The following is a 27,099-nucleotide window of genomic DNA, read 5'->3' on the forward strand; positions in this document are numbered from 1 at the left end:
TCTGCTGATAGGCTTCGAGATTAAGATCTCGTTTAGTAAATACCTATTAAAACAAATTATCTCGCCTGCAAAGGGGACTGAGCCTTTTGAACTCTCGGAGGGGAATTCAAGAGGGCTCTTGGCGAATCTGTCAACGTCGTAGCCCGCCAGTTTTTTTTTTTTTTTTTTTTTTGTAGCTGTTGTTGGCTTCTCAGAGCTACTCAGCTCTCATATTAGCTTTAGCGAGGGGGGGGGTACTCTCCAGCTTCTTCACTCCTCCCGCTCTCAAAAAAGGGGAGGGCCGTCGCGTCCATGATCGTTCGAATGAGCCAATAGGTCCCAGCGAGTCCGTGAAGCGACCAATGAAAAAATTAGGGAGGAGATGCAAGCGGTGTAGGTTGCGCCGTCCTCTCAGCTCGGCGCATCCCCTCTGCTGGACGAAGTGCGACCATTTTGCAGGGGGGGAGCTGCGAGTGGTGGCCATTGACGGTGCGAGAGAGGCAGGTTTGGGGCGCGGGACGGCGGCCTGAGTCGCTGGACCCGGGGATTAACGCCCCCTCCCCGGGAAGGCCAGTGCCAACGCTTCTCGGTTATTTTGTCGTCTCCGTCGCCAGTGCCCGCCTCCCGAGCTTCGATTTAACCAGCCAAGATGTCTAGGCCTGTCAGGTGAGTCCTTTGCAAATGGAGAAAGGGCCTTGAGGGCTGTTTTCGGTTTTCCCCGTCGGAGGCCATCCTTGGACCTGAAACGGAGGCACGAGCAGAGCTGGCCAGGAAGTCTCACGCGAGGGAGGGAAGGCGGCCCGGACCGAGGAGGTATGGCGGGAGAGCAGAGGGGAGGGGCGTGTGCAGGCATGCAGCGTGCTGCTGCTGCTGCTGCTCCTCGATAGTTGGGGGGACTACAGTACAGTATGGCACGCCGCTGCTGCCGCCGCCGCCGCCCTGCAGGTCCCTCCTTACCGGATGCAATGCTGCCCCTTAAGGTTAGCGCAAGCAAAGTCCATGCTTCGACTTGGGAAGCGTCGGCGGCGTCTCTCGTTCTTTCAGTGCGCATCGCCAGCGAAGAGTGAACGCAGACCAGTCCGGCATAGCTCGGTCTCGGAAGGTTTGTATGCGGTTTCACCCCGGGAAAAGCCAGGCGCCTAGATAATGCCGAAGTACACCACAGTCAACGTGTGTCTCTTGAAGCCTTTTTTGTATAGCTTTGCTCTGGTACATACGTGTCGGGGCGCAAGCTTCTTGGCAAGAGTGAGCATCTCATAGGGAAAGGATTTCCTGGGGGGGGGAGGGTGGTAGATTATTTTAACGGGCAGATTTAGAAGCAAGGATTTTTTTTTCTTTCTTCGTATCAAATGGTGCAGTTTCTTCAGACGGTGTAGCAAAGCCAGACAGTCTTACATTTCACTGTGTGTATTATATTTAAATCTTGATATTTTTTTCAAAGGAATTTGACGTGTTGGCTCTGTTTAAAATGAGATTTTTCCAACAATCCTATGGACTGAAGATGAGCTTTCTAAATCAGCCTTGTGGCTTGATTGAAAGTTTGAATTTACTTTTTCTTCGTGGTGAAAGAAGTATGGAATTTTTGTCTGCCTTTGATAATAAACCCTTTGTATATAGTATGTTAACTTGTTTCCCTGTCAGTTTTGCCAGGATGCTTTGGTCATCCTTTTCACTGTTATTCTAGGCTTATTGAGCATGTCAGGATACTCTCTTTTCAAGGGATTTTCTGACAGCTTTTCAGTTCAATCAGGCAGCTTCAATCAGGTATGCTTTCCACCTCCATTTCCTGTAGGATATATATAAAAGACTGTCTAGTAAGCAGAGGAGAAGAGAGAAATTTTCAATTTTTCTAATTTGGCTGTTAAAGTCAGTCACAAAATAGAAACCTAACATTCTATTTCTAACTCATTTGTTGTGGTAGGACTAAAAAGTGACTTGTCTCAAATTCTTCTGCTAAATCTGTGGATCAACAAAAGTTAAATACAGATTGCTCCAATCAAAATTTACTCTTTGGTACACTGTGGTAGCTTTTATGTAAACTTTAAAACACATTCACTGGGTTACAACTTACTGTAATGTAATTCTCAGCAAACTGTACCATAACCATGATGTGTGAGAATTATGGAACATATAATTAGATAAGAAAGCTGGTATATGTAATTTTGAAATTGCTGTAAGTCAGCATTTTTTGTTTTTAGTTTTATGCCCTGCTCCTACAGAAATGCATTCATGTTTAATTTCTTATGCTAGTTGTTACCTCTGCAGATTCTAAAATAGGGTTGTTTAAAATTAACTAGCAAATGTTTAGTTAAAAAGTAGAATTATCAAATCTTACAATTTTTCTATTTAAGGATAAGTAAACATTAAACATAAAGCCTTTATATTTCAAAGTAACTTCTAAAAACTATGTAACAGGAAGACTTATGTAAGAATATTTATATCAGATTTGGCACATTATCATGTATAATGATGTCCATGAGGCATCACTAACTTAAACCTTATGAGGGTGCCAAATCTCATTAATCTTTTATATAAATATATATAAACAATTCTTATAGAAAAAGTATCACCTGTTACACCATGCCAAATTAATGATGCTGATATCTTTTAAAGGATGTTGACCCCTCTTGTGCTGTACAATTTTTAAATATGAAGATAGGAATGTCTTTTTTTCCTGCAGAGGGCACTGTCATTAATTTCACAAGAGAAGAACTCTATTCTCCTTTGTTCATGGGCTTGCTTACTCTTCTTCAGTATTAATTTGGTGATCATCTGTTTTTCTCTCGATTAAAACTCAAAGCATTAAGAATGATTAAAACTTATAATAGCCACATATATGCATAGTGCTAAAAAGTAGGGCAGATGTTTTCTTTTTTTTTTTCTTTTGTTTGAAACAAAACTTGGAAAATCCTTCATTGCTTCAGCATTTCCAGAATCTTTAAATTTCTGATCACACACAACATGAGGTAATAAGCACTGTGCTAAAGTAAATTGTGAAATTTTAATCCAAAGCCAAAATGAGATTTTAGGCCCACTTTAAATGATAATAATAGGATCTGTCGGCTGCTGGAAGAAATAAACTCCATATTCCTTTACTTTCTTTTACTTATGAAATGAATTAATTCTATTGAAAATTCACACAGTTAAAAACAAGCAAGCAGAAGAGTAAACCAGTTTAAGATTTCAGTTTATGACAGTAGGATTAAAAATGTGATTGTTCAAAGATTTGTTTTCTTTAGAAAAATAATTTGGGTAGTACTGTGTAAAGACATACAGATTTCTAGTAAATTTAATCAATTTTAAGTCCATTTTATGAACGTTTACCAAATCATTCATTTTCAATTCTTTCATGTTTTTCCTACCTACAGGACTAAGATATATATATGTAACTTTAACTGTACCATTATTAATATTTGTAACTATAAGGTATTTACATTTTTAAATGTCATAGCACTACCAATAGAACAATTAGTGTTAAGTTATATACAATGTACTACTATGTTTCCCCGAAAATAAGACCTAGCTTGATTTTTGGGGTTAGGCCTAATATAAGCCCTACCCCGAAAATAAGCCCTACTTAAGGCCCCACCCACTCTGTCTCACCATAGCTTTTTGGGCAGGCCAGATCGTGTCCCCGTCCCGTCCCCCCCCCCCGCCTTGGCTGCTGCCGGTGCTGCCGCTGCAAGTTGCCTCTATTCCTGCCCTGGATTGGAGAATCCAGCAGGCAGGCAGGGGTGGGGTCTGGCCGGAGCCTCAACCATCAGCTTCTCTCACGCTCACCCCAAAGCAGCCTCCAGAGAGGACCTGCACTGCCCCGTGGGCTTTGCCGGCTTTCTCTTCCTCTGGAAGGACAGGAAAGAAAGCTGGGCATCCCGAGATGTCCCACTCTGGGAGGTGACTCAGGTTTCCCTCAGTGTGGGGAGGAAGGCTTTGGAAACTGCCTTTTCATTTACATTCATCATCAATATTGTAATCCATCCCTTTATTTTTTTAAAAAAAATATTTGTATTTACCACAATTAGCCTCCATGAACGCCAATGGGACAAGCCTCTCGTGACGGCCAAACGGACCCTGGGTAAGCCGGATTGTTTACAGGGAGAGGCTGCGCGTTGCAGGAGGACCATTGCAAACGGCGTGTGCGGATCCCTGCAGCTCCTGGAAGCTCTGAGCACTGCTTTTAGTGCCGCTATTTTTGGTGCCATGTCTGTGCGCGTCTGCCTTTCTGTTTTCGGCAACACTTCGGTGCCTAGCCACCGCGTCACATCAGCTGCAGCGCACCGTGGAGAGGATGGAAGAGGTTTGGGGGGATGGTCTATTCCCATTCATAGCGTCGCCACCATCCAATCACTGCGCTGCCTCTTGGGAGGGCAGCTTCAGCTGCCAATACAGCGGCGGTGAAGGCAGAAGGCAATCCTGCCCACCAGATGGAATGGGAAATAGAGTGGCGCCAAAACCAGCGCTCAGAGTCTCCAGGAGCTGCAGGGATCCGCATGCACCCTTTGTAGTCATCCTCCTGCAATGCGCAGCCTCTCCCTGTAAGCAATCCGGTTCACCCAGGGTCAGGTTGGCTGTCACAGGCGGTTCGTTCCGCATGTGCAGCGGAGCTGGAGGACAGGGGTGGGGCGAGTCGGATTGCTTCAGTTGTGAGGAGCTGGCCTAAGGTTTTCATCGCCTAGGCTTCACACCACACCTTCCCATTAGCTTTCAAGGAGGCTAATCATGGTAAATACAAATCATTTTTTGAAAAATAAAGGGTCGGTTTACAATATTGATGATGAATGTAAATGAAAAGGCAGTTTCCAAAGCCTTCGTCCCCCACTGAGAGAAACTTGAGTTGCTTGGGTGGGGACACCGGTCGGGCTGGGCCTTGTGATGAAAAAAATAAGACATCCCCTGAAAATAAGCCATAATGGGTCTTTTGGACCAAAAATAAATATAAGACCCAGGCTTATTTTCGGGGAAACATGGTATTCTTAAAGAATAATTAGAATGAAATATGTTTAATTATTCATTTAACCAAATGAATTCATTTCACCATAAAAATCTTTTTTCCTTCTAATCCATAATTTCTGGATATGATACAGCTCTTGAATGAATTTGGAGGGCACTTTGTCAGTGCTGAATGAATTCTTTGGGAATTAAATTTTAATGAAAAGATGAAAGAACATTCACTAAGCTTCTTTCTGTCCATCTTCAATAGAATATTTATGTGAGTTAGAAAGAAGAAATATATCTGTAAATGGTTAGATGTTTTCTAAAATAAAAATAAGGAACTTAGAAAATGCAAATCTTTTAAGATGGTGATTTATTGATGTGCTTGAGAAAAATGTGAAGTATGCTGGTAAGGATTATATGGTCATATTCTCCTAATTCAGCTAGAATTAAATATACTGTACTTTTAAATGACAAATTTGTCAATTACACAGATTCAAATTTGTTAGCAAGAAAATAAGTTCTGAGGATAAGTGAAGAATTAGTACAATTTGACTTGTTATTTAAAGATTTTTAATTTGCATTATCAGCTTAAATTGAGATAAGAAAAGATTGAGAACTTAAATTGCCTGATATATGTATTTTATATTAGATTAAATCATCATTTTAAGTCTAAATTAACTGTATTCATTGTAATGATTTTAATCACAAATGGAAGGAATAAACGCTGTTTAGCAATGTCATTACATAATGCCTGAAATATTTTTGTTAAAAAAATTAAGTATTTTGTTTAAGGTGCTGTGTAATTCAGTTGTTAAAATTTATTTGTGTATTTTTCTACACTAGACAACAACTCTATAGCTTATTTTCCAACATCTGGCATAGGTTGGATTTGTTACTGCTTTACTGTGATTTGTCAACATTAGGAAAATCTTACTGTGTTTTGGTTAATCAAATACAAAGCAAAGTTTAGAATGAAAAGAACAGTATTAAAATGTTTTCAAATTATATAAAAATTCTTTGCAGAAAAAAATAGATGTAAAAGGCTTTTTTAAGAAAGCTTTTAATACAATTTGGATGTTAAATTGCTACATCTTTTATCACGTCTTTTTTCCAAAAGATTGCAAGGCATTATAAATCATGCTAATCCAAGTAAATTTGATTAATTAAAATAAAGTAACCTGATGTATATTTTTATAATTTATAGAAGACCTTTACAGGTAATCCTCAATTTGCAATCACAGTCTGGTCATAAGTTGTTGAGATCATATGTTCAGGTACCCACATAACCAGACCCGTTTTTCTGACATTTTTCACAGTAATTGATAAACAGTGTGGTTGTTAAGCAAGCACATTTCTTCCGAAAGGGTGTCTTTTCACTTAAAATGAACAAAAAAAATATTGCAAATTGTGATTATCCTCAATCAGTTATTTTCTTTTCAGTGTTTATTTTACTTGACAGAAATCAAGTATAACAACACATAAAATGCATGTGATTGACAGAGTGAAAATAAAATAGAGAATAGTGTCCACTAATTCAATGTGTTTGGTAGGTAAATTGGATCATTTAATTTCTTCTCCAAAGCAAATGCTAGTTTTACAAGAAAGACATCCCTTTATATCTTGTGAGAAAAGAAATTATTTTAATTCCCTGCATTTTTATTAGCTTCTTTGTGCAACTTGTTTTTTCAAACAGTATTTCATGTCAAGTGCAAAAAAATGTGTACAGGTAGTCCTTGAGTTATGATAGTAATTGGGACTGGAATTTCCGTTACTTCGTAAAACATGAGTGCATTGCTTAACAATACCAATCCCATAATTTCTCATTGCCATTGTTAACTAAATCTGTCCAGTTGTTAGGTGAGGACACACACCAATCCAGCCATTCCTGGGTTGGGCCCTCCCAAGGTTTGGCAAGGTAAGGGACTGCTTCCTCTGCCTCTTTTTCAATTCCCCCCACCTATCTCCCTCCACCCTGTACTGTAGCACTCAGTCACAGCATCTTTGGGCCTTTACTTCAGCCCCACCACCACTGAGGAGTGGCCCTATGTAAGTGTGGGTGGCGTACCTAGTGCTCAAATTTTAATCATATGGTAATTGGGGTGCTGCAACAAACATCAGGGATTGGGCATAAAATGCCATTTATTCAGTGCCATGTAATTTCAAACAGTCGCTGAACAAATGATTGTTAAGTGTTACCTGTAGAGATATATCAGTAATTATTCATGAGGGTAGCATTTGATCAAATGGGTTTTTTGTTTCACAGAAGAACTAAAATAAATACTTCTAAAGCAGATGGGACACTAGCATGCTTACAATATAGGAGGCTGGGGAAGTATTATACAGGAAGTTGCTATAGAATCTGCAAAAAAATCAAAATAGCTGGGGAAAATATTAACTCTAAGCTCTAAGGCAGGGGTGTCAAACTGCCGGCCCACGGGCCGGACGCGTCATCCGGAAGCGCGTCCACCCCATTGCATGCAATGGCAAAACCGACCCAATATGTTGCGTGACGTCACGTGATGTCGCGAGTTTGACATGTCTGCTCTAAGGAGTAAAATAAACTCTAACTCTAATATTTACTCTAAGGGGTAAAGGGATTGAGTGCATTTTTTCTACCTAGATAGGTTGCAACCAAGAATTGGTCTAACTTATGGTAGAAGCATATTTCATAAATATCCACATTTCAAGATGCAGTGTTAAATGAGTTTGAATTGCAATGATAATAAAAGTTTCCAAGGAAGAGAACAAGGTGGAAGAACCTTCTAGGATTTGTTTATAGGAGGTAAACTTCAACCAAGGCCAGAGAGAAGGCATATTTGTTATTGTTCAGTTGCTAAGTTGTGTCCAACTTTTTACGACGCCATAGACCATACACACCAGGCTCACCTGTCCTCCACTGTCAGAGTTTTCCCAAATTCATGTTTATCGCATCAATGGCATATCTAACCATCTCATCCTCTGCTGTCCCCTTTTTATTTTGCCTTCAGTCTTTCCCAACATCCAGATCTTTTCTAGTGAATCCTTCTCACTAGGTGACCAAAGTATTTGAGCTTCAGTTGCAGTATCTGTTCTCCCAAAGAACAGTCAAGGTTGATTTCCTTTAGAATTGACTGATTTGATCTCCTTGCAGTCCAAGGAACTCTCAAGAATCTTCTCCAGCACCGCAATTTGAAAGCATCAATTCTTCGGCATTCTGCCTTCTTTATGGTCCAGCTCTCACAGCCATAAATTACTATTGGGAAAACCAAAGCTTTGACTATAAAGAACTTTGTCGGCAAGGTGATATCTCTGCTTTTTTGTATGCTGTCTAGGTTTGCCATAGCTTTCCCCCTCAAGGAGCAAGTGTCTTTTAATTTCATGGCTCCAGTCACCATCTGCAGTGATCTTGGCGTCAAAGAAAATAAAATCTTTCACTGCTTCCATTTAATGTTGAGTTTCAAGCCAACTTTTGTACTCTTTCACCCTCATCAAGAGACTCTTTACTTCCACTTCACTTTCGGCTATTAGAGTGGTATCATCTGCATATCTGAGATGGTTGGTATTTCTCCCAGCAGTCTTAATTTCAGCTTCTGATTCATCCAGTCCGGCATTTTGCATGATGTGCTCTGCATATAAGTTAAATAAGCATGGGGACAATATACAACCTTGTTGTATTCCTTTCCCTATTTTGAACCCATCACTTTTTCTATGTCCAGTTCTAATTGTTGCTTCTTGACCCATATAGAGGTTTCTTAGAAGACAGGGTGGTCTGGTATTCACATTTCTTTAAGAGCTTGCCATAGTTTGTTGTGAGTCACACAATCAAAGGCTTTAGCATAGTCAGTGGAACAGAAGTAGATGTTTTTCTGGAACTCTCTTGATAGAATGTTGGCAGTTTGATCTCCAGTTCCTCTACCTCTTCGAAAACCATCTTGTACTTATGGTAATATCAGGTTCACAGATTGCAGCCTGGTTTGTAGGATTTTGAGCATGACCTTGCTAGCATGTGAAATGAGTGCAGTTGTACCGTAGTTCGAATATTGTTTGACATCACCTCCGCTAGCTTTGTTGTTGGTAATGCTTCCTAAGGCCCACTTGACTTCACACTCCAGGATGTCTAGTTCAAGGTCAGCAATCACACCAACTATGGTTATCAGGGATATTAAGATCTTGTATAGTTTTTCTGAGTATTCTTGCCATCTCTTCTTAATCTCTTCTACTTTTGGTAGGTCTCTACCATTTTGGTCCTTTATCATGTCCATCTTTGAACCAAATGTTCACTTGATATCTCCAATTTTCTTCCAAAGCTAGCTGAAGAAAAGATAAAGCCCTTAGCCAGCAACAGTCAAGCTTAAATCTATGAATTTGAATAGCAGGCTAAAACTGATGGAATTAGCTACAAAGTAAATTATTTCATACTAGCTGTACCCGGCCACGCGTTGCTGTGGCTCAGTCTGGTTAAATGGAAAAGAAAAGAGAAAGCGCACGTTTGTAATATGTTTAATTTCACAATGCTAGCGTGTGTTGCTTTTACGTCCAACAGATGGCGCTGTTTTTCAAAAAAAACATGTTTTTACCTATCACAGGTGTGACATCTATACATCTATATAATAGTAGGTATATAAAAACACGCGCGTATTCGAATGCAACGTTGTGTCAAAATTTCAAAGCAATCGGTGAAGAACTTTCGGAGATTTAAGATTTTAAACAAACGAACATTTACATTTTTATTTATATAGTTTATGGACTGAGGTCTAGGCTGTATGAATTTGTTCTGGTGTGTGAGATTGGGGACTGAAGAACAACTAATCCCCATGGTGATAAGCAGTTGTTCACTCCTTATCTCTTTAACTTTCTTCTGGATATCCAAATTAATATTTAAAGTGAATCAAATAATGTTCAGTCTAGGAAAGAGATCTAACTTTTACCATATATTTCCCACCAGATGAGAGTGGCCACTGGCCTCCTCCCTACTACAGGTAGTTCTCGACTTACTACCACAATTGAGCCCAAGATTCCTGTTGCTAAGTGAGACAGTTGTTAAGTGAGTTTTGCCCCATTTTATGACTTTTCTTGCCATAGTTGTTAAGTGAATCACTGTAGTTGTTAGTAACAATGTAGTTAAGGGACTCTGGCTTTCCAGAAGACTGCTTGTCGGAAAGTTGCAAAAGTGATCACATGACTTCCAGGACATTGCAACCATCATAAATATCAAATCAATTACCAAGTGTCCGAATTTTGATCATGTCACCATGGGGCTGCTGCAACAGTCATAAGTGTGAAAAACAGTCATAAGTCACTTTTTCCAGTGCCGTTGTAAGCTTGATCACTAAGTGAACTTTTGTAAGTTGAGGACTAACTGTATCCCAGAGAAAACAGGTTTGCTTTGAAATGGTTGGTAATAACAAACTGGGCTTCTCCCAGAAGTTTTGAGAGAAAAAGGAATCAGAAGATAGCAGAGTCGTGAAAGGTGTGCACAGCTCATACATCATTTATTGGCTTCTGAAGCAGCATCGATGGAAAGTCAACATTATGTAGAAAAAAGACAAAAGAAGCTTAGAAGTAGAAATGTTATATACCCACACATTGTGCTAAATGCAGATTTTTAAAAAAGTTGATATTTGATTATTAGCTTTTCACTGTCTTATCCAAATTATACTAGATTTATGAACCATATATTGTATACATACATTTATATGTATATGAGTATGTGGTACATATTGTATTAAAACCTATTTTTAATTTGCCAGCTCTTGATGCTGGAGAAACCATGATCATGAAATTGTCATGTTCCATCATAATTTTATAGTAAGCTTATATAAAAAACCTATCAAATGATTATGATTTTTACATAACATAATTCTTAATACATTTTAAGCACATCAAAATCATAAAGATAGTTTGAACTAGAAGATGCAAATCTTCAACATGAATAATTCTAATAAAAATGTTTAAAAATTATATCTGAGGAGTCAACTACAAATTATGCTGCATTTGAAATTATTTTTATCTTTAAAATTGAGTTATTTTACTATCAGTAGACCACCAATTGCTCTTGTATTTTCCAGGTTCTTTGCTCAAAACTCCACCATGTCTATTACATATGAATAGAAATTTAGAAAGAATTGAACATTCTGACACTAAAGAATGGTGGGTGTGAAGAAGACAAACAGTATTTAGACTGAAAATCCCTTATATACACAATTCTATAAGTTCTGACTCTGTAAAATCAAGTGATTTATAATCACTCAGTGAATTGAAGAGCTTAAAATAAGCTTAATGCAGTTTAACAAAGCAAGATCATTCACAACCTCAAAAGAAAGTCATGGCTGTGAACATTTGAGTGAGATGACTCTGACCTAATTGCCTCATTCATTGTACCCAAACACTATCCTTTGAAAAATAATTCCTATCCCTAGTTTGTACCATCGTGTATAGGTAGTCCTTGATTTAAAACCATTTGTTCAACAACCATTCAAAATTACAACAGTATTGAAAATAGATTTATATCTTGTGCCCAAATTACAGTTGTTGCTACATTCCATGGTCATGTGATCAAAATTCAAATGGCAGCCAGCCTGCACTTAGACTGCAGGGGCACTGAAACGCCCCACATCCCCTATCTCCCTCCTCCCCCAGCTATGCACTTTTGGTCACCCCTGAACAGTGGCCCTTGGCGACCACCCCAGGGTTGAGACTGAAAAGGGGCTTGGGGCCTTCAGCAGTCCTAATCAGCTGCCTCCCTGCAGCCAGCCATGTCAGCCCCATTGTCCAAAGCTTATTCTCCAAATAGCCTGGGAAAGACCAAAAAGTTTCTGAAGAATTGTGAGAATAGGATTGTGCAATTTACACAAGGAAGAAGGCCTGATTCCCCTTGCTATCATGAGTATACCTCATGATAGCAAGGGGAAAAACTGGCAAAGGTCATCTGGGTGCAGGAGAATCTGGAGCACAGAGAGGCTGTGTGCAGCAACTGTGGCTTTGCACAGAGATGCTGGCGTGGCTTAAAGCAATATTTCTCAGTAGCAGTGCTGGGGCTGAAGTGAAGACTGGCGGCTGTCTGAGACTGCTGAAAGTCCAGGTTGCCAAGTGCCATAGAGGGCAGTCAAAAAGCATGGATTCTCTCCCCCCCCCAGGCATTCCATGCTCCTATTTAAGACTCACTCAGTGATTCTTAATTAACCACAACAGTCAGGAGTGCTGAGATTATAATCACTAAGTGATGTGGTCATGTGACTCCTTTATAACAGCATTATTTAGCAACAGAAATTCCAGTCACAATTGTTGTAAATTGAGAACTACTTTTATGTATCGAAAATATATATCTGGATGGACAAATGATGCTGAACCTCTTATGTTGACTAAAGTAGAAACTAGCCGGGGCTTTCATGGAAGTGGTTAGAACAGGGGTGTCAAATTCGCAATGTCGCGTGACGCGTACTGCGACTTTTTTGCCATTGCTGGCAACGGGGTGGGCACGCTTTCGTTATGATGCATCCGGCCCATAGGCCAGCAGTTTGGTACCCCTTGGTTAGAAGGTATATTCAGGAAAGAATGAAAATATTTCTGATGATAGATGAATTCTGTATCTAGCCTTTTGTATCTAGTCCAGAATCTAGTCCAGTGGTGGCGAACTTATGGCACGGGTGCCAGAGGCGGCACTCTGAGCCCTCTCTATGGGCACACATGCCGTTGCCCCAGCCTTGCTTCCCCCCATGACCCCCTCCTCACCAGCAGCCCTCCTGGAGAAGAGTTGCCCCCGAGTGTGGCCCACGTGGAGCAATGCAGCCAAGGACATGGCAGCCAGGCAGCGTAGACAAGACTGCCCTCACACCCCATCGCGCACAGTTGATGCTGCGGGGCACGGGCAGAGAGCGTGGCTGCTGGGCGATCTGCGGCGGGCCCTGGAGAAAGTGAGGCCCTGCAAGCAGGCGGGGTGGGGCGGGGCAGGAGGTAGAGCGGGGCGGGGCCAGTTTTTGGGCACTCGGTCTCTAAAAGGTTTGCCATCACAGATCTAGTCTTTTGTGGGAAATTACATGTTCTTTCATTCAAGATGCATTCATATAACTTGTACCAAAATACATTCCAGTGTTTTGCCTAAAATTGGATTGTAATTTGATTATACTTAACTTGTTTTTAATGAGAATTATGTATATAATAAGACAGTGAAATACAGTTACTTGATAAAGTGTCAGATTTGTTTTTTAAATATCACTGGAAATAATGTTACCTGAATTTTGAATATCTGAACTTTGGCCATAGTTCAGGAATATGTATAAAGTATATGAAATTATTTTTGCCACCTATTACAAATTATAATTCCTTTTACAATGGGTGCATTTATACATCAAAGCAAATCATGTTTTGTTTTGTTTTAGGTCACATTTTTTTTAGAAAAAATATTCAAGTGTTTAATATGTGATTTTCACTTCCAACCATATTTGTTTTGAAGATATAATTGTGATATGAAGTTTGTTGGAATTTTGATATGCAGTAGTTCATTCCCTAGCTATATGAAATTATATATATATATATATATATATATAATAGTATTTCTGCTTTCTTCTGTTGTTATTTGATTGTCATATTGTTAAGACTATGTATAAATATTTTCAAATATTTACTAATCCAGGAATCTTGCTTATGTAAATCGCATGTTTTTTTTAATGTTATAACAATGTTGCTAACTGGACCTATAGCATCAGTCAGAGGCAAGCCTTAGCTGCATTATAAACTGTTTCTGTTGATCAACTGCTGGAACTTTAGCCATTTCTGAATATGAAGAGTAATGATAAATGCCATATCACATATTTACTTCCTGCAGGAACTAGGGAATACTCCCTTTATGTCATCTGAATTTCCTGCAAGTCTTCTAGCTGGATGAATTTATGAAGGAAAAAAACTATTAAAATATCCCAAAATGTATGTTTATCTTTATTGACCAAAACTTTTTTTTAATTAGTCAAAATCTCAGATGATGGAATTACTGAGTCATGGCAACTGTAATTATGTTTATGTGCAAAGTTTTATTTGTATTAAAAATCAGTTCTATATGGTGAAATTTTTCAGTGTTCCAAAATCAATACTTTTTTCTTCTCTTCCAGGAACAGAAAAGTAGTAGACTACTCACAGTTTCAGGAATCAGATGATGCAGGCAAGTATAAATTCTTAAGCAAAAATGTGGAAACTTTTTTGCAATTATGAAAAATGATGGGCAACAAATGTTTGAAAAATTGTATATTTTACTAGAAGGCTGTGCTGAAGTGATTCTTTGAGTTGTTTGCCAAGATCTTTTTAGATAAAGCTTCTTAGTTTCTATGATTCTAGAAAGTTTATTCTATTTCCTCAGAAATGGCAATCCATTAACATTTCTGGAACCTATACAATTCATTTCCTTTTTTGGATAGAAAGATGGCATGCTCCACTTCATAATGACTAGAATTGTTATTGTCTTTATTAGCAAGGGCAAAACATGGTAAAATTCCATATTATTATCATCCTTTCAATTATAAATTTTATTAGATTTTTATAAAATAAATAATAAAACAATAATAAAACAAAATATATGTAGCTCAGTGTTGAACTATGGAATCCATGATGCTCTCTTATTTTAATTCTCCAATTTATTGTAAGGGTAATTACAACAGAGATTTGCATGCAAGTATTATAATTTTGGCATATATTTTAAATTATTTTCCTAATGATATTCAACATGGGATTTTTTTTCACATTTGCCCATATTGGGTCAATATTGTTATATATCATAATTTTAATACACTTTTCATTCAGTCAGTCTGCTCAATCTCAAACTGCCAATTTAAGTATGTTTAAGGTTTTGTTTTGCAGGGTTTTGTCTTGTTTTTTTTTATTGAATTTGTGGTTTTTGTGTGTATGTGGTTTTTTTCTTTGGTTTTAGTCTCAGCATTCTTCACTTTGCCTCTCCTTGCATATGTTATTTTTATCCTTATTTACTTTTGAATATCTTTGTTTAAATTTGAATTCTCTTTAAATAATATAATCTCATAAAAAACCTTGGTCACCTTATTGATGCCGCTGGGTTAAATTTGTGAGATACAATTCTCTAATAGTTCCTTCCAGTTATCTGGATTTCTTCTTCCAGAATTCACAGCAAATTGTGGCTGGAGAATTCATACATCTCAAGTGTATTTGCATTATTGAAGGCTGTTGTGAGGTTTTATCTCTCAATGCAATTGGATTGAGTTTTGTTTTCTTGAAGAATTAAGAATTTGCAGTATTCTGTCCAACTCATTCACTCACCCACCCACTTATAAATGCAAGAAAATATAGCAAATTTAAAATTACACAAAATAAATAACAGTAGAGACTACAAAATGCTATTTTAAAAAACAGCAACCCTGGATTTTCAGTACCTCTGATCACAATGTAATCATTTGTTTTTATTAGAATATTATATTTAATGGTGACAGACTTGGAAATCACTTATTTATCAATTCTGCTTAATCCTGTTTACTGTGTAGATGAAGAATATGGTAGGGATTCGGCCCCTCCAGCAAAGAAAATACGTTCATCACCAAGAGATGCAAAAAATAAGAGGAGGTCTGGAAAAAATTCTCAGGAGGACAGGTAAGCTGGAGATAGTTTTCTAATAGTTAGATTTGGTGTGTGTCATTTGTCTGTGTGCTTGCGTATCTATCTAAAGGTAATACTGTTAGCTTACCTTAAAGACAGTAATTAGAAAGTATGAATTCTATAACAATATTCACTGACCTACAAATTGTGTCCAATTAGAAAGTTTTGGTCTTTAAAGCTCTATAACATTGAACATGGAAGGATAGCATGTTCTAGTTGTTGCTAAACCACAGCTGCTAGCTTTGCTATTGACGATTCTAACAGGTTGCTGGGGGCAAAGTTTAGCAACATCTAGAGAGCATATCATTCTAACCCATGCTTTGTTTTCATGATATCAAAGACCTGCAAAACCATAATACTTTCAGCATATTTTAATATATTATATTAATCTTTTATTTTGGTCTGGATGTAGCTTTAGGGTATTTACTTCTGCACAATTGGATTATTGGATTATTTACACTGTTTTAGAATTGGTGTGTGTACACATAAAAATATAGAAAATTGATGGCAGAAAAAGACCTAGTGGTCCATTGAGTCTGTCCTTTGAAGTTCTTTGTTTTCTTTTTAATTAATTCATTAATTATTTACACACACACACACACAAACACACACACTGCTTTTTTTTGTAAGAAAAAAGGTGCCGGAACTCACATCTTGTTAATCTTTTATTTAAAAAATTATATATTCAGTTCTTTACATAAATTTAATTTATTGTATTTAAGGCAAATGTTCATAGTAAATTTTACACTAAAAAGTAAAAAAAGATTTTAAATTCACTAACGATTTTTTAAAATAAAGAAATTATTTACCTTTCGCAAGTAGTCAATCACGGTACACACACCCACACACATCAGTTGTGTAACAAAACGTAACGGTCGCTGCTTGCAGTAAGCACTCAGCATGTGACCACATGACCAATCACAAGCCAAGCAGTGCCACAAGCCGAGCAGCACTATCACAACCAGCATGGATGAAATACGCATTTTTGTTCGATGGACATGTCTTTATCTTTCTATGAAGTAAGACTTTCAAACATTATTTTTTTAACTTCCCTCCTGTCAGTTTGAGGTTATGCCCTGTGTTCTTGATGTTTGCTTATATAGAAAATGCAACCTTCTAGAAGCTTATTCAGAACCTTAACATATTTTAGAATTTCAGTTATGTCTCCACTTCTGTCCTCCAGACTGTACATATTCAATTCCTCTAATCCAGTGTTTCTCAACCTTGGCAACTTTGGCTGGGGAATTCTGGGAGTTGAAGTACACACCTCATAAAGTTGTCAAGGTTGAGAAACACTGCTCTAATCTCTCCTGATATGTTTTGTCCCTCAGACCATGCACCATTTTGTTACCTATCTCTGGAGTTACTCAATCTTATCAATACTTTTTTAAATGAGGTATCCAGAACTGGACACGGTATTCCAAATGGGGACTGACTAAAGCCCTATGTAGCATGATTAGGATCTAATATAATATACATATAATATAATTATATATTTTAATTAGATTGTGAAACTAGGCAATTAAAATTTCAATAGATGGAGTGATTGCCTAGATGTACATTCAGAGAATAAACACTAAAGAGGAAGTATAGCAGACAAGAATTTTCTATGTATTTAAGGAAGGAAATAATATTCACCTATTGAATTATAGTACCACCTAAAATAAACGTAATATTTCCACCTGGTTTACCAAGCACAACATTTTAAGAGGTATTAAAGATAACACACGTTGTTATTCTCTTGTAACTCATCCTCTTTTCCCACCACTCTTCTGCATATTGTCTTTTTGAAATAATCATTTTAAGGATGAAAATACAGTAGTTGGACAATGTATTTGGATACTTCTAGAATTATTCATTCTGTTCTATTTTTCTTACTATAAGCAGAAGAGCTGGCAGTCCAAAATCATTTGGCACCACTTAAATATGAAAATAATCCAAAAGAAAATCACTTAGCAACAGAAATTTGGGGTTCAATTGTGGTTGTAAGTCAGAAATTACCTGTACTGATAAATAGAAATATATTTAATGGGCTTACAACAATGGAAGGAACTGATGCTGTGTATTGCCAGCTTTCTCCATACTCAGTGCAAGGTTTTAAGCTTAACTTTTTCCATTCCACATCACAGTATATAAATACAAGATCTAAGAACCATAATGTATATGAAAATTTTGTATAAAGTTTATAATGCTTGCCCAAACAAAATTTTATTAAAGTATGTTCCTTCCACTTCCATCAGGGAAGATGAAGGAGGAAACACTTATAATATTCAAATGTGTAAATAGTTGAGAAAGCAGAGAAGTCATGGTGAAGTTGAGGAAGAAAAATTGACTGAAACTAGGATGATTGCAGACAGCTCAGATTTGTGGACTGACAGTTTTCCAGTCTTGGTGTAACCATGAAAGGGATGTGAAGAGTCATTGGCATGTTGGCATGGCATTTTACTGAACCATCTTAACAGAATAGTTTATACCAAGATCATGTGTTCTTTTTCTGATTTTAAGTCATGGGAAAAGTGAATGTTAAGCACTTCCTTTCTTTTGTTGTCCTAAATTTAAAAAATGTAAAACTGGTAGTGCGCCTAAGATTCACACTTGGAACTTCTTGAATAAGACAGTGAGTATAATTAACCAGTGGAACAGCTTACCCCCAGAAATTGTGGGCACTCCATCACTGGAGATTTTTAAGAAGAGACTAGACATTCACCTGGTTCTCCTGCTTGAGCAGAAGGCTGGACTAGAAGACCTCCAAGGTCCCTTCCAGTTCTATTCTATTCTAAGATCTGAATAGCTGCAGTTTAATGTTTGACTGGCATTCCTAAATTGATTTTTTCAAAAGTTATTAAAACTTTTGCTTTCTCTGTAAATCAGACTTTATTGAGAAAGCTGTGACATTGATGAACTTCAGAGAAATACATCGTTAGTACTGAGATTTCACAGTTAAGCTGCAAGTTCCCTTCATTATCCTATTTTGCATCCTAAAAGTGATAGAATTGAAAACTAGCTTACTATTGATTAATCAGTAAATTAATAAAATAATAACATTCTGTACTATGGACATTAGCCAATTTAGTTGCTTCTCTGGGATGTAATAACAGCATAGTAATCTTTCTGGAAATAATTTAAAATTGTTTTCCTTTTTATAGTGAAGATTCAGAAAAAGACATGAAGACAAAGAGAGATGATTCACACTCGGCAGGTAATTACACCATTTTTGTAAATTGATGGCAATTTGATCAATATATGTAATCAATGATTTCACTGTTACTGTTGCCTGAAACTTTTAATGCTTTCTAGTTTAAATCATCTACTCATTGCTGATATGTGGAATTAATATTTTAATAGTGCCATATGATTTGTTTCCATATAGCAGAGAGGTGCTGCATTCTTCAACGCTGAGCATAGCCATCCTATTTAGGGATGTTTGGGAATAATCACAGCTTTCCCATGGCTGCTACAGCCAATTTCTAAGAATATTTCCATTATTATTATTATTCTATCATTTTTTTTCTCTCAGATGAAGATTTTGGCAGTGAGGATGATATAGGAGCAGATGATGGTAAAGCTGACAGTGACTATGAAAGTTCTCAAAAGAACAAAAAAGGAAAAAAAGTGAAGCCTGAGAAGAACAAAAGAGCTGCTTCCAGATCTAGAAAAAGGGCTGCAGGTAATGTCTTCTGATGATGTATTTAAAAAATAAAAATCATTTAATACCTATGTAATACGTGATTGACTGACAGACAACTTCAGGTAATGTTTCATTAAATCTTAATTAAATCTTAAATAAATTGGAATTTAAATAACAAATTTGTAATATTGTAATTTAAATAACTAATTTGAAGTACAGTGACCATTTATAGGTATGAAAGCTGGTAAAATCAGAACTGAATCAAGTTGTTTCTTGGTCTGAGGCATGTTGAAGGTAAACAAAAATATTTTCATAACATACAGATAAATATAATAAAATTTAGTCTATATGTTGCCTGTTTTGTTTATTTTGAAGTCTCCCCCCCACTGTTTTGGTTCTGATTTACGTATCTTAATTCTTACTTGTTCATATTTTCCTATAAAGCTTTGTTTAGTTCAAAAAGCCAATTGAAGGAAATGAAAGTGGATCAAGAGTAACAATTATCTTCCGCTTTTGATTTATAGCAGGGGTAGTCAACCTTGGCTCTTTTATGACTCGTGGACTTCAACTCCCAGAATTCCTGAGCCAGCTAAGCTCAGGAATTCTGGGAATTGAAGTCCACAAGTCATAAAAGAGCCAAGGTTGACTACCCCTGATTTATAGTATAATGTGGATGACAATAGATGCTGTATGTTACTAGGAATATTTTGCATCAAAATCTATTCAGAATAATTATAAATTGCAAGCTATTAGATACAGGTAGCATTCAACTCTACTCCATTGTGGAAAGATGGACTTTTGTTTCTACCTATATATTTCTGCCTAAGTTGGAAATGTATACAGAACAATCAATATTTAGTGATTTTCTGATTTTATAACAGAGGATAGTGAGGATGAGAAAGAAGATCACAAAAATGTGCGTCAGCAGCGGCAAGCAGCATCCAAAGCCGCGTCCAAGCAGAGAGAAATGCTAATGGATGATGTGGGCAGTGAGGAGGAAGAACAGGAAGAGGAAGAGGCAACATTTCAGGAAAGTAAGTGACATTCAGAGGTGCATATATAGATACATGAAAAGTAGGAATGAATTGTCAGTCTGCAGCCATGTCTGATGTGTCCACATTAATTGTTCAGACAACCAAACTTGATATTTCATCTTCTTAAATATGACATTCATTTCATTGTTGATATACTCCCATGTCCACATGTTTATTGGCAGCAAAGAAGATTAAAAATATGCTATCCCTAAAATTCGGGACATAAAAACTTTTCAGACCATGGCAACTTTTTAGGTAATATTCTGCTAGAAAAATGCAAAGAATATAAAAATGCCACTCATCACTGTTTTACCTTCAGCACTGGGCAATAGTCTGAACAGTCTTAATTTTATTACAAGTACCATCTTATCTGGCTTCATGATACAGTGAAGGGCTTCAAGTCTTTTATCTTCACAGTTAGAATAAACCATAAGTTTAAAAATGAATTTGTGTTAAAATATCTGCAGTACAGCTTTCTAACTTGTCTGTTGTATAAATTGACAGACGCTTGCTCTAAATGGTGAAAGGTGGGGAGCCATGAGAAATTTGCAGTGAATGTATCAAACAGAAACCCAGTGAATCTGTGAACTGATGAACTAGAATCATGGAAACCTGGATTCAAAACCTGGAAGTCTGTTTTAGGAAGAGTAAGATGCTCTGTTTCATATATAATAAGTTACTGCTATTGACTGCAAAGGGCACTTCTACAACTTGCTACAAGATGGAAGACCGTATTGAACAAGAAAGGATTCATGACAGGCTGGGAAGGGCTTTGATGTAGGATCTACAACAGCTGGTATAAAATTGGTCAGGCTTTGAGCCTTAATTGCTTTTGAGGGAAGGAGAAATTTGCCTATGCAACTGCTGTTTTAAATAATAATTCTACTTATCACAAGCTCTAAAGCAGATTTACATGAGGAAATACTGAGGCACAGAAGTCGTGATTTCTCCAAGTTCTAGCAAGTGTGTTACAGGATATAGAAGCCAAGAATACTGACTCCTATCTCTTGATCAACCTACCAGACTCTCTCCCTCATTCTGTCTCTCTTCCAAGTGAACAAGAACAGCTCTTCTTAGAGACATTTCATTCCTCTCTCTCTGCACAGAAGATTCTGGCAGCGATGAAGACTTCCTTGTGGAAGATGATGATGATAGTGACTATGGCAGTTCTAAAAAGAAGAATAAAAAAGTGGCTAAGAAATCCAAACCAGAAAGGAAAGAAAAGAAAATGCCTAAACCAAGACTAAAGGCTACAGGTGAGCTTAGCTTGCTTCCAAAGTTCTTATTTTACATCCATTTAGAATAACAGAATGAAATGTATTGTTTGCAACTACTTATATTTTCTCAGCTCTTCCTCTTGTGTGTGCTTAGAAGGATGTGAATCAGATTCTCAATGTTAAATCCAGATTTGTGGGTGGTATAATCAAATAGGCTACTAAAAGTTCATTTGTGGATTATTCCTTTTTCAAAGAATCAGAATTCTGATTGAATTTGGATGGGATTCTTCTGATGTTATCATTGTTAGTATTATGTTCAGACCACTTGCCAGTGCTGATTAAAACAAGTGATATTAGTGTTTTTTAGACCCAACAAGTAGTAGTATTTCATTCTATTTGAAGAGAACAGTATTGTTTATTTTGACATGTACAGACACCTACAGAACTACATATATCTTCAAATATACAATACTTATTTGGTTACATGTTGCTTATTAGAAATTGCATTCCAGCTTGGGTGAAAAAATGTATAGGAGAATTGTATTTTACTTCCTACCCACATATCTATTTAACCTCAAAAATGGCTGTTGCCTTCTGTATTTACAGTAGAAAGACCTATTGTAGCAAAACTGCTTTCATTACTATCCTTTTGCTACTAATGGTTATAGAGAATTGGAAGGCAAACATTGTCAACTGATACTTAGTGTCAAAAATTTACTCACAGGCTGCCTGTACTTTACTATTAAAATATAGATAATAAGAGCTCAAATTGATTCTTTGCTAAATATGCATGTTTTCATAATAGTACTGGCTATGTTCAAGAGTTAATGTGTTTTATCGGATTAGAAAGCAGTATTTAGAGTTGCTTTGGATAGCGAGATGGGCAGCATTATAAATTTAATAAATGAATAAATTTAATAAATAAAAATCCCTTTGATTTGGGGTATGGGTCTCTTAAAACATGTGATGTAATAATAAAATATTTTACTATTGTTTTGATGCTTTTCTTCAGTTACACCTAGTCCAGTAAAGGGCAAAGGAAAGGGAGGTCGTTCCACAGCTTCAAAGACATCAAAAGAAAAAACCCCGTCCCCCAAAGATGATGATGATGAACCTGAAAGTCCTCCACAAAAGAAGAAATCAATTAGTCCACCTCCAGACAAATCTGGGGATGAAGGGTCTGAAGATGAAGTCCCGTCTGGTGAAGATTAAACAGTGGTGTGGGAGAGAAACTTTTTTGAGAGAGAGTAAGGAAAAGAGGATATACTTAGGGGTAGAACATGGTTTTGGTTGTGGCTTAACTATTGGGCTGTGAATGCCACTTTTATTTTAGTTGTTTTAATAGTACAATCCTTATGTTTTGTTTTTTAAAGAAAACCTTTATGTTTTGATGTCACAGTCTCTATTGGCCATTCCGTTCTCCCCAACAAATCTGAAAGCCATTTAGATTTAAATTAACAGCTAACTAAAGATATATTTTTGAAAGCTTACTACAGCTGTTAAGCAATAAAATTGAAGCTGACATTTGGAGATCGTTGTTAACAAATAGATTTTCCAAAGCTGAGAAGGCAATTTGCTTAATTGAATCTAAAACCAATAGATTATTGCATATAGCATTTTTGTTGGCATAAACCCATCCTTTATACCTGAATTATTTTGAATTCTATTAAGCATTGCAAGTTCTAGCATTCTGAATCTTTTAACTTCCACAGTTTAACTTAGTGGCCAAGGTTATTTTAGTAACAATTTAGTCTGATCTGTTCCAAGCTTTGAGAAGATCATACCTGTTCATACCATTTATATTCTTTATTAGGATAACATTTCCATTGGCCAAATGTATTAATATTCTTCCAGCTTATTCTGAAATTTCTGTGCTTTTTCTGCTTTCTTTCCATAAAGTTTGATTTCATTGAGAAATTCTGGAAGCTGGAATAACTGCTTTAAAATTTCTGAGCAATGCACTGAATGAGTGATTACACAGTATCCTTTTCAACCACTGGGTATTGATTTAAATATATTTCCCTTCATATTTCACAAAGTTAGAATACTCTGCTTCTACAACATAATTTGTTTTTTACCATACCCTTCACTGTTTACTTCCCTTTCTGGAGAGTGAGTGTTGGCTCACAACCAGGCCTTGTGTTTGGTTAGCAGAAGCCGGATACCCAGGCTAAAGAAGAAACAGGGTGTAAACTGGAAGACATGATTGATATAACAAAAACAATCCTGCCAGAATTAACATTTTAGTATCTCTGCTTATATACTGTAATATTTCAGCTTATATATTGTAAATTTCTAAAAAGCCAAGTGGATAGCAACCCCAAAAATATTCTCTTCGTAGACTAGGTCTACCTAATAAATATGACAAAGCCAAAGTGAAAGTGAAGCATAATTCTGGTTTTTTCTTTTTCACATGCCCATACGTACAAACCCAACAAAGTATAATTTGCCTTTCAAAAATACTTTTTTCTTTTAATTTAAAACACATAGACTTATGTCTATGATTGTTTCACATATATAACTGGGTTGTTTGGCAAAATAATACACTCATCCTGGCTTGTAGTGATAGCTTTGATCTAGATATTGGCTTAATAATTTTTGAAGAATATCTAGAAAGTGAAAAGGCTTTGAGTTTCTCCTTGGACAGAAGCTAATCCGGGTGGAGTAATTTTTGCCAATTTAATTAAGATTTAAATGTTGAATGGTTATAGCTAAGTATTATGTCTGAATTCTGGGTTCAAAACAGACTTATCCCATCCTACAAATTAAATACTTGGTGACCTAGTATTTAGCTCATCCAAATGTACAGGTATTTAGAGTTATTACCTTTTAATTATTATGGTCAGCCAGCAAGATATTTCAATCAATATATTTTCACTGCTGATTCAGATTTTTTTTATACAATATTCATTTTTTTCTTTCTGTGCTTTTGCTAACAGATACAACCATGCGTAATAAGAATTGGGTTGCCATTTGGGTTCTTCCTCTGTTTTTCTTACAGATAAATGATGGCAATTGGATTTCTTAAGCCTAAATCAAATGCCATTCTTTCACTGATCCTTGCATTTAACTCCTGGCCAAAAATATTTTCAAGATTCCTGAAATCTCTTAGACAGTAGTTGTTTGGCCTTTTTCCATTTGATAAACAATCCAGAGACTGAATATTAATTTTTCCCCTACTGTTCACATAACAGCGGCAAAGTAATATTTTAAATATTTCATTCTATTTTGCAATTTTCTGTCTCTCTGTGCATATTGCTTTTATGTGAGGTATTCTAGGGATTCAATAGCTATATCAGTTTATTACTTTGTTCCATAGAACAAGTGTTGCCAGATAAACAAATAGGTATATTCCACGATGCGCTAATCACACTATATTGGTTGCATTCTGGGAATGGCAGGTTTTTTGTCGTAGTTTAATTAAGTATTTCTTGCATTTGCTGAAAAACCAAAAGCAAATATGTTTAGTGTATCTAAGTTATTGCTTCATATATAAATGTGATTGCAACAGGGGTATAAATAAAATTTCAGTAAAGTTTTTAGAGGTGTGTGTTTACACCTTACCTTTGAAGCCTGAGCAGGTAATGGTGGCTATAATACTGAAGAAATAACTTGCACACCGTAAAAGGATAATATTTAGATACACTGTTTGTGATGACTTCTTTTCGGTATAATAATCTAGCACAGATCAAACAAAATGCAGGGGCATAATGACTGGTTTGATCTGATATTAAAAAAATCATGTTGAAATATATTGGGGGGAAAGAAAGAAATGTATATGCATTTGGGTGGTTGATGTGATATAAATGTTGATTATACTCAATTGTAATTGCCTGCACCAAATACTGAAACTGTTAATACTTTTAGACTGATTTTTAAAGTATTACCCAAGTATATGAGACAGCTTAACTAGAGCTAAGGAAGAAAAAATGCTATAACATGCTGGAAATTTATGAGCTGTAGAAATTGGTGCTTTTGCTTTATGTAATTTTTCTGTGGAGTGTTTATTTTTTATAACAAATCATAATGTTGACACATGATTTTATAAAATAAAAGGAAATCGATTCCCATGATTTTAGGTATTTGGTAAATCATGTTAGTATTTGGGGGGGAGAGATTTAACTCTTTCCCCCTTTCAATTAACTTCATTAAATGACTGCATCTGAATGGCTCGGCCTCAACCTTGGTCATCCTGTTACTGAAACTCTCCTTTCCACCATCACTACCCCCATCCCCTCAATTTCAGTTGGAATCTGGAATTAACTCCTCTTGTGTGAAATGCACAGTGTAAAAGCTAGGTATGGGTATACTTGTAATGATTTTCAGGGCCCAGGATTTATAAACAAAACTAAGCTGACATTGGCTTGAGTATCTCTTCCCACTTTCTTACTTCAGTTTACTGCTTCGCTGAAGAACTTACACTTCATTATTTTCTGTTAAAATCTCTTCTAACTTTTAAAACAAGTGCGTCTCTATTTTGAGTCTATTAAAGCATTCACTACATTTTGATTTGATGTATTAACCTTTTTAAAAAAAGATCTATTGACCCACATGTGCTGTTCAAAACAGTAGAAAATGGAATGGTTCCATCAGTTAAAGCATGTCTGGTATGATTGTGAAATACCATTGTGCATACATTTTATATACCTGGATAGGGATTTTTTAATTGAGAATACAGAACATAAACTTGCTATAGCTATAGTCTGGATAAAAACCCTTCAAGTATCTTGTATGAGTGGAAATGAAAGCGCATGTGTGTACGCATGCATGGGTGTCAGTCTGACAACTTAATGTGTGTTAGAAATTTGTGGTTTATTGCTGAAGAAGCAATTATTACAGAAATTGTATATAAGAGTTTTACATAATTTGTTTATCAGGAACATGGCACAGTCAAACTCTAACAGTTCCCACGTTTTAGAAAGAGACAAATGAGCAAGTGCTCTTTGTATCAGATAGAAATTGATGGAATTAAATACAGTGGATATTTGTCTTGGAATTAACTATTTTGATGGGTTCTAAGTCTGTCTGGATTATTGGAAAGCATACATTCAAATGCGGTACCAAGGCCACCAGTCATGATAAATAACCAATAAAGTTGTCAGTCTGTTGACAATGAAATCTGCAGCATGGTACTAAGGGTCAGTTGAATGTAACAGTAATGCTTTATATAAAAATGAATTTTAAAAGGGAGGGGGGTTTGAAGTGAACATGATATTGTTAACCATGTTCGTGAATTATAGATGCAACATGCATTGGTAGAATTGTGTGACAGTCTTTCGTGCTACTTAATTTTACATATTCCAGTCTCTGTATGTACTTGCAATTTAAAAAAAAAAAACAGTTCCTGCCTTGCTTTTTATTGAAGGGTTCCCAGGACTGCATATCAGTTATTGAGCTCTGTTTTAAATATGTGTACCCTTGGCTTGTATTTTGTATTAAAAGAGAACATGGAAAAGAACCCTTTATTGTTCAGCATGTTGGAATTGTGTCCCCCTTATTTTCTCTCTCCTCTCTCTCTCTCACTCTCTTTCCCTTTTTTGTTTTGTTTTTGTTTGTTTTGTTTTTTGAATATATTCAGCAACTTATTCTTCTGTATGTTTTTTTCTTTTGTAAACTTTTTGGTTTTGTTTAAAAATGGCTTTATAAAAGGGCTTTTATAACCCATACCAATGCCTTCTGTGTTTCTTCCGCTCTTTACTGTATATGCCAGCCTACC

At 36.5% G+C, this 27,099-nt stretch overlaps 1 protein-coding gene across 2 annotated transcripts; it reads left to right on the forward strand.

Annotated features, from left to right (window-relative positions):
* The first annotated feature begins 367 nt into the window (after positions 1-367).
* NUCKS1 (nuclear casein kinase and cyclin dependent kinase substrate 1) lies at positions 368-27,047 on the forward strand. 2 transcript variants are annotated; one of them, XM_015817786.1, is made up of 8 exons: positions 368-645; positions 13,998-14,047; positions 15,393-15,498; positions 18,651-18,703; positions 19,022-19,171; positions 20,014-20,166; positions 21,273-21,422; positions 22,396-27,047. In XM_015817786.1, exons 1-8 carry the CDS (start codon positions 629-631, stop codon positions 22,593-22,595), a joined length of 879 nt encoding a protein of 292 aa, XP_015673272.1. In that variant the 5' UTR covers positions 368-628; the 3' UTR covers positions 22,596-27,047. The 2 variants fall into 2 exon arrangements, with proteins under 2 accessions (XP_015673272.1, XP_015673273.1); XM_015817787.1 differs by lacking the exon at positions 21,273-21,422 and having other exon boundaries at positions 370-645.
* The last annotated feature ends 52 nt before the right edge of the window (positions 27,048-27,099 follow it).

This window comes from Protobothrops mucrosquamatus, unplaced genomic scaffold (assembly GCF_001527695.2).
Source record: "Protobothrops mucrosquamatus isolate PMUCROS unplaced genomic scaffold, P.Mucros_1.0 scaffold638, whole genome shotgun sequence".
NCBI classification, from domain to species: domain Eukaryota; kingdom Metazoa; phylum Chordata; class Lepidosauria; order Squamata; family Viperidae; genus Protobothrops; species Protobothrops mucrosquamatus.

Coding starts and splice junctions, on each gene's coding strand:
- NUCKS1 (XM_015817786.1), top strand. Junction 18,704..19,021: donor AGATGATTCACACTCGGCAG/GTAATTACACCA, acceptor TTTTTCTCTCAG/ATGAAGATTTTGGCAGTGAG. Junction 21,423..22,395: donor ACCAAGACTAAAGGCTACAG/GTGAGCTTAGCT, acceptor GCTTTTCTTCAG/TTACACCTAGTCCAGTAAAG.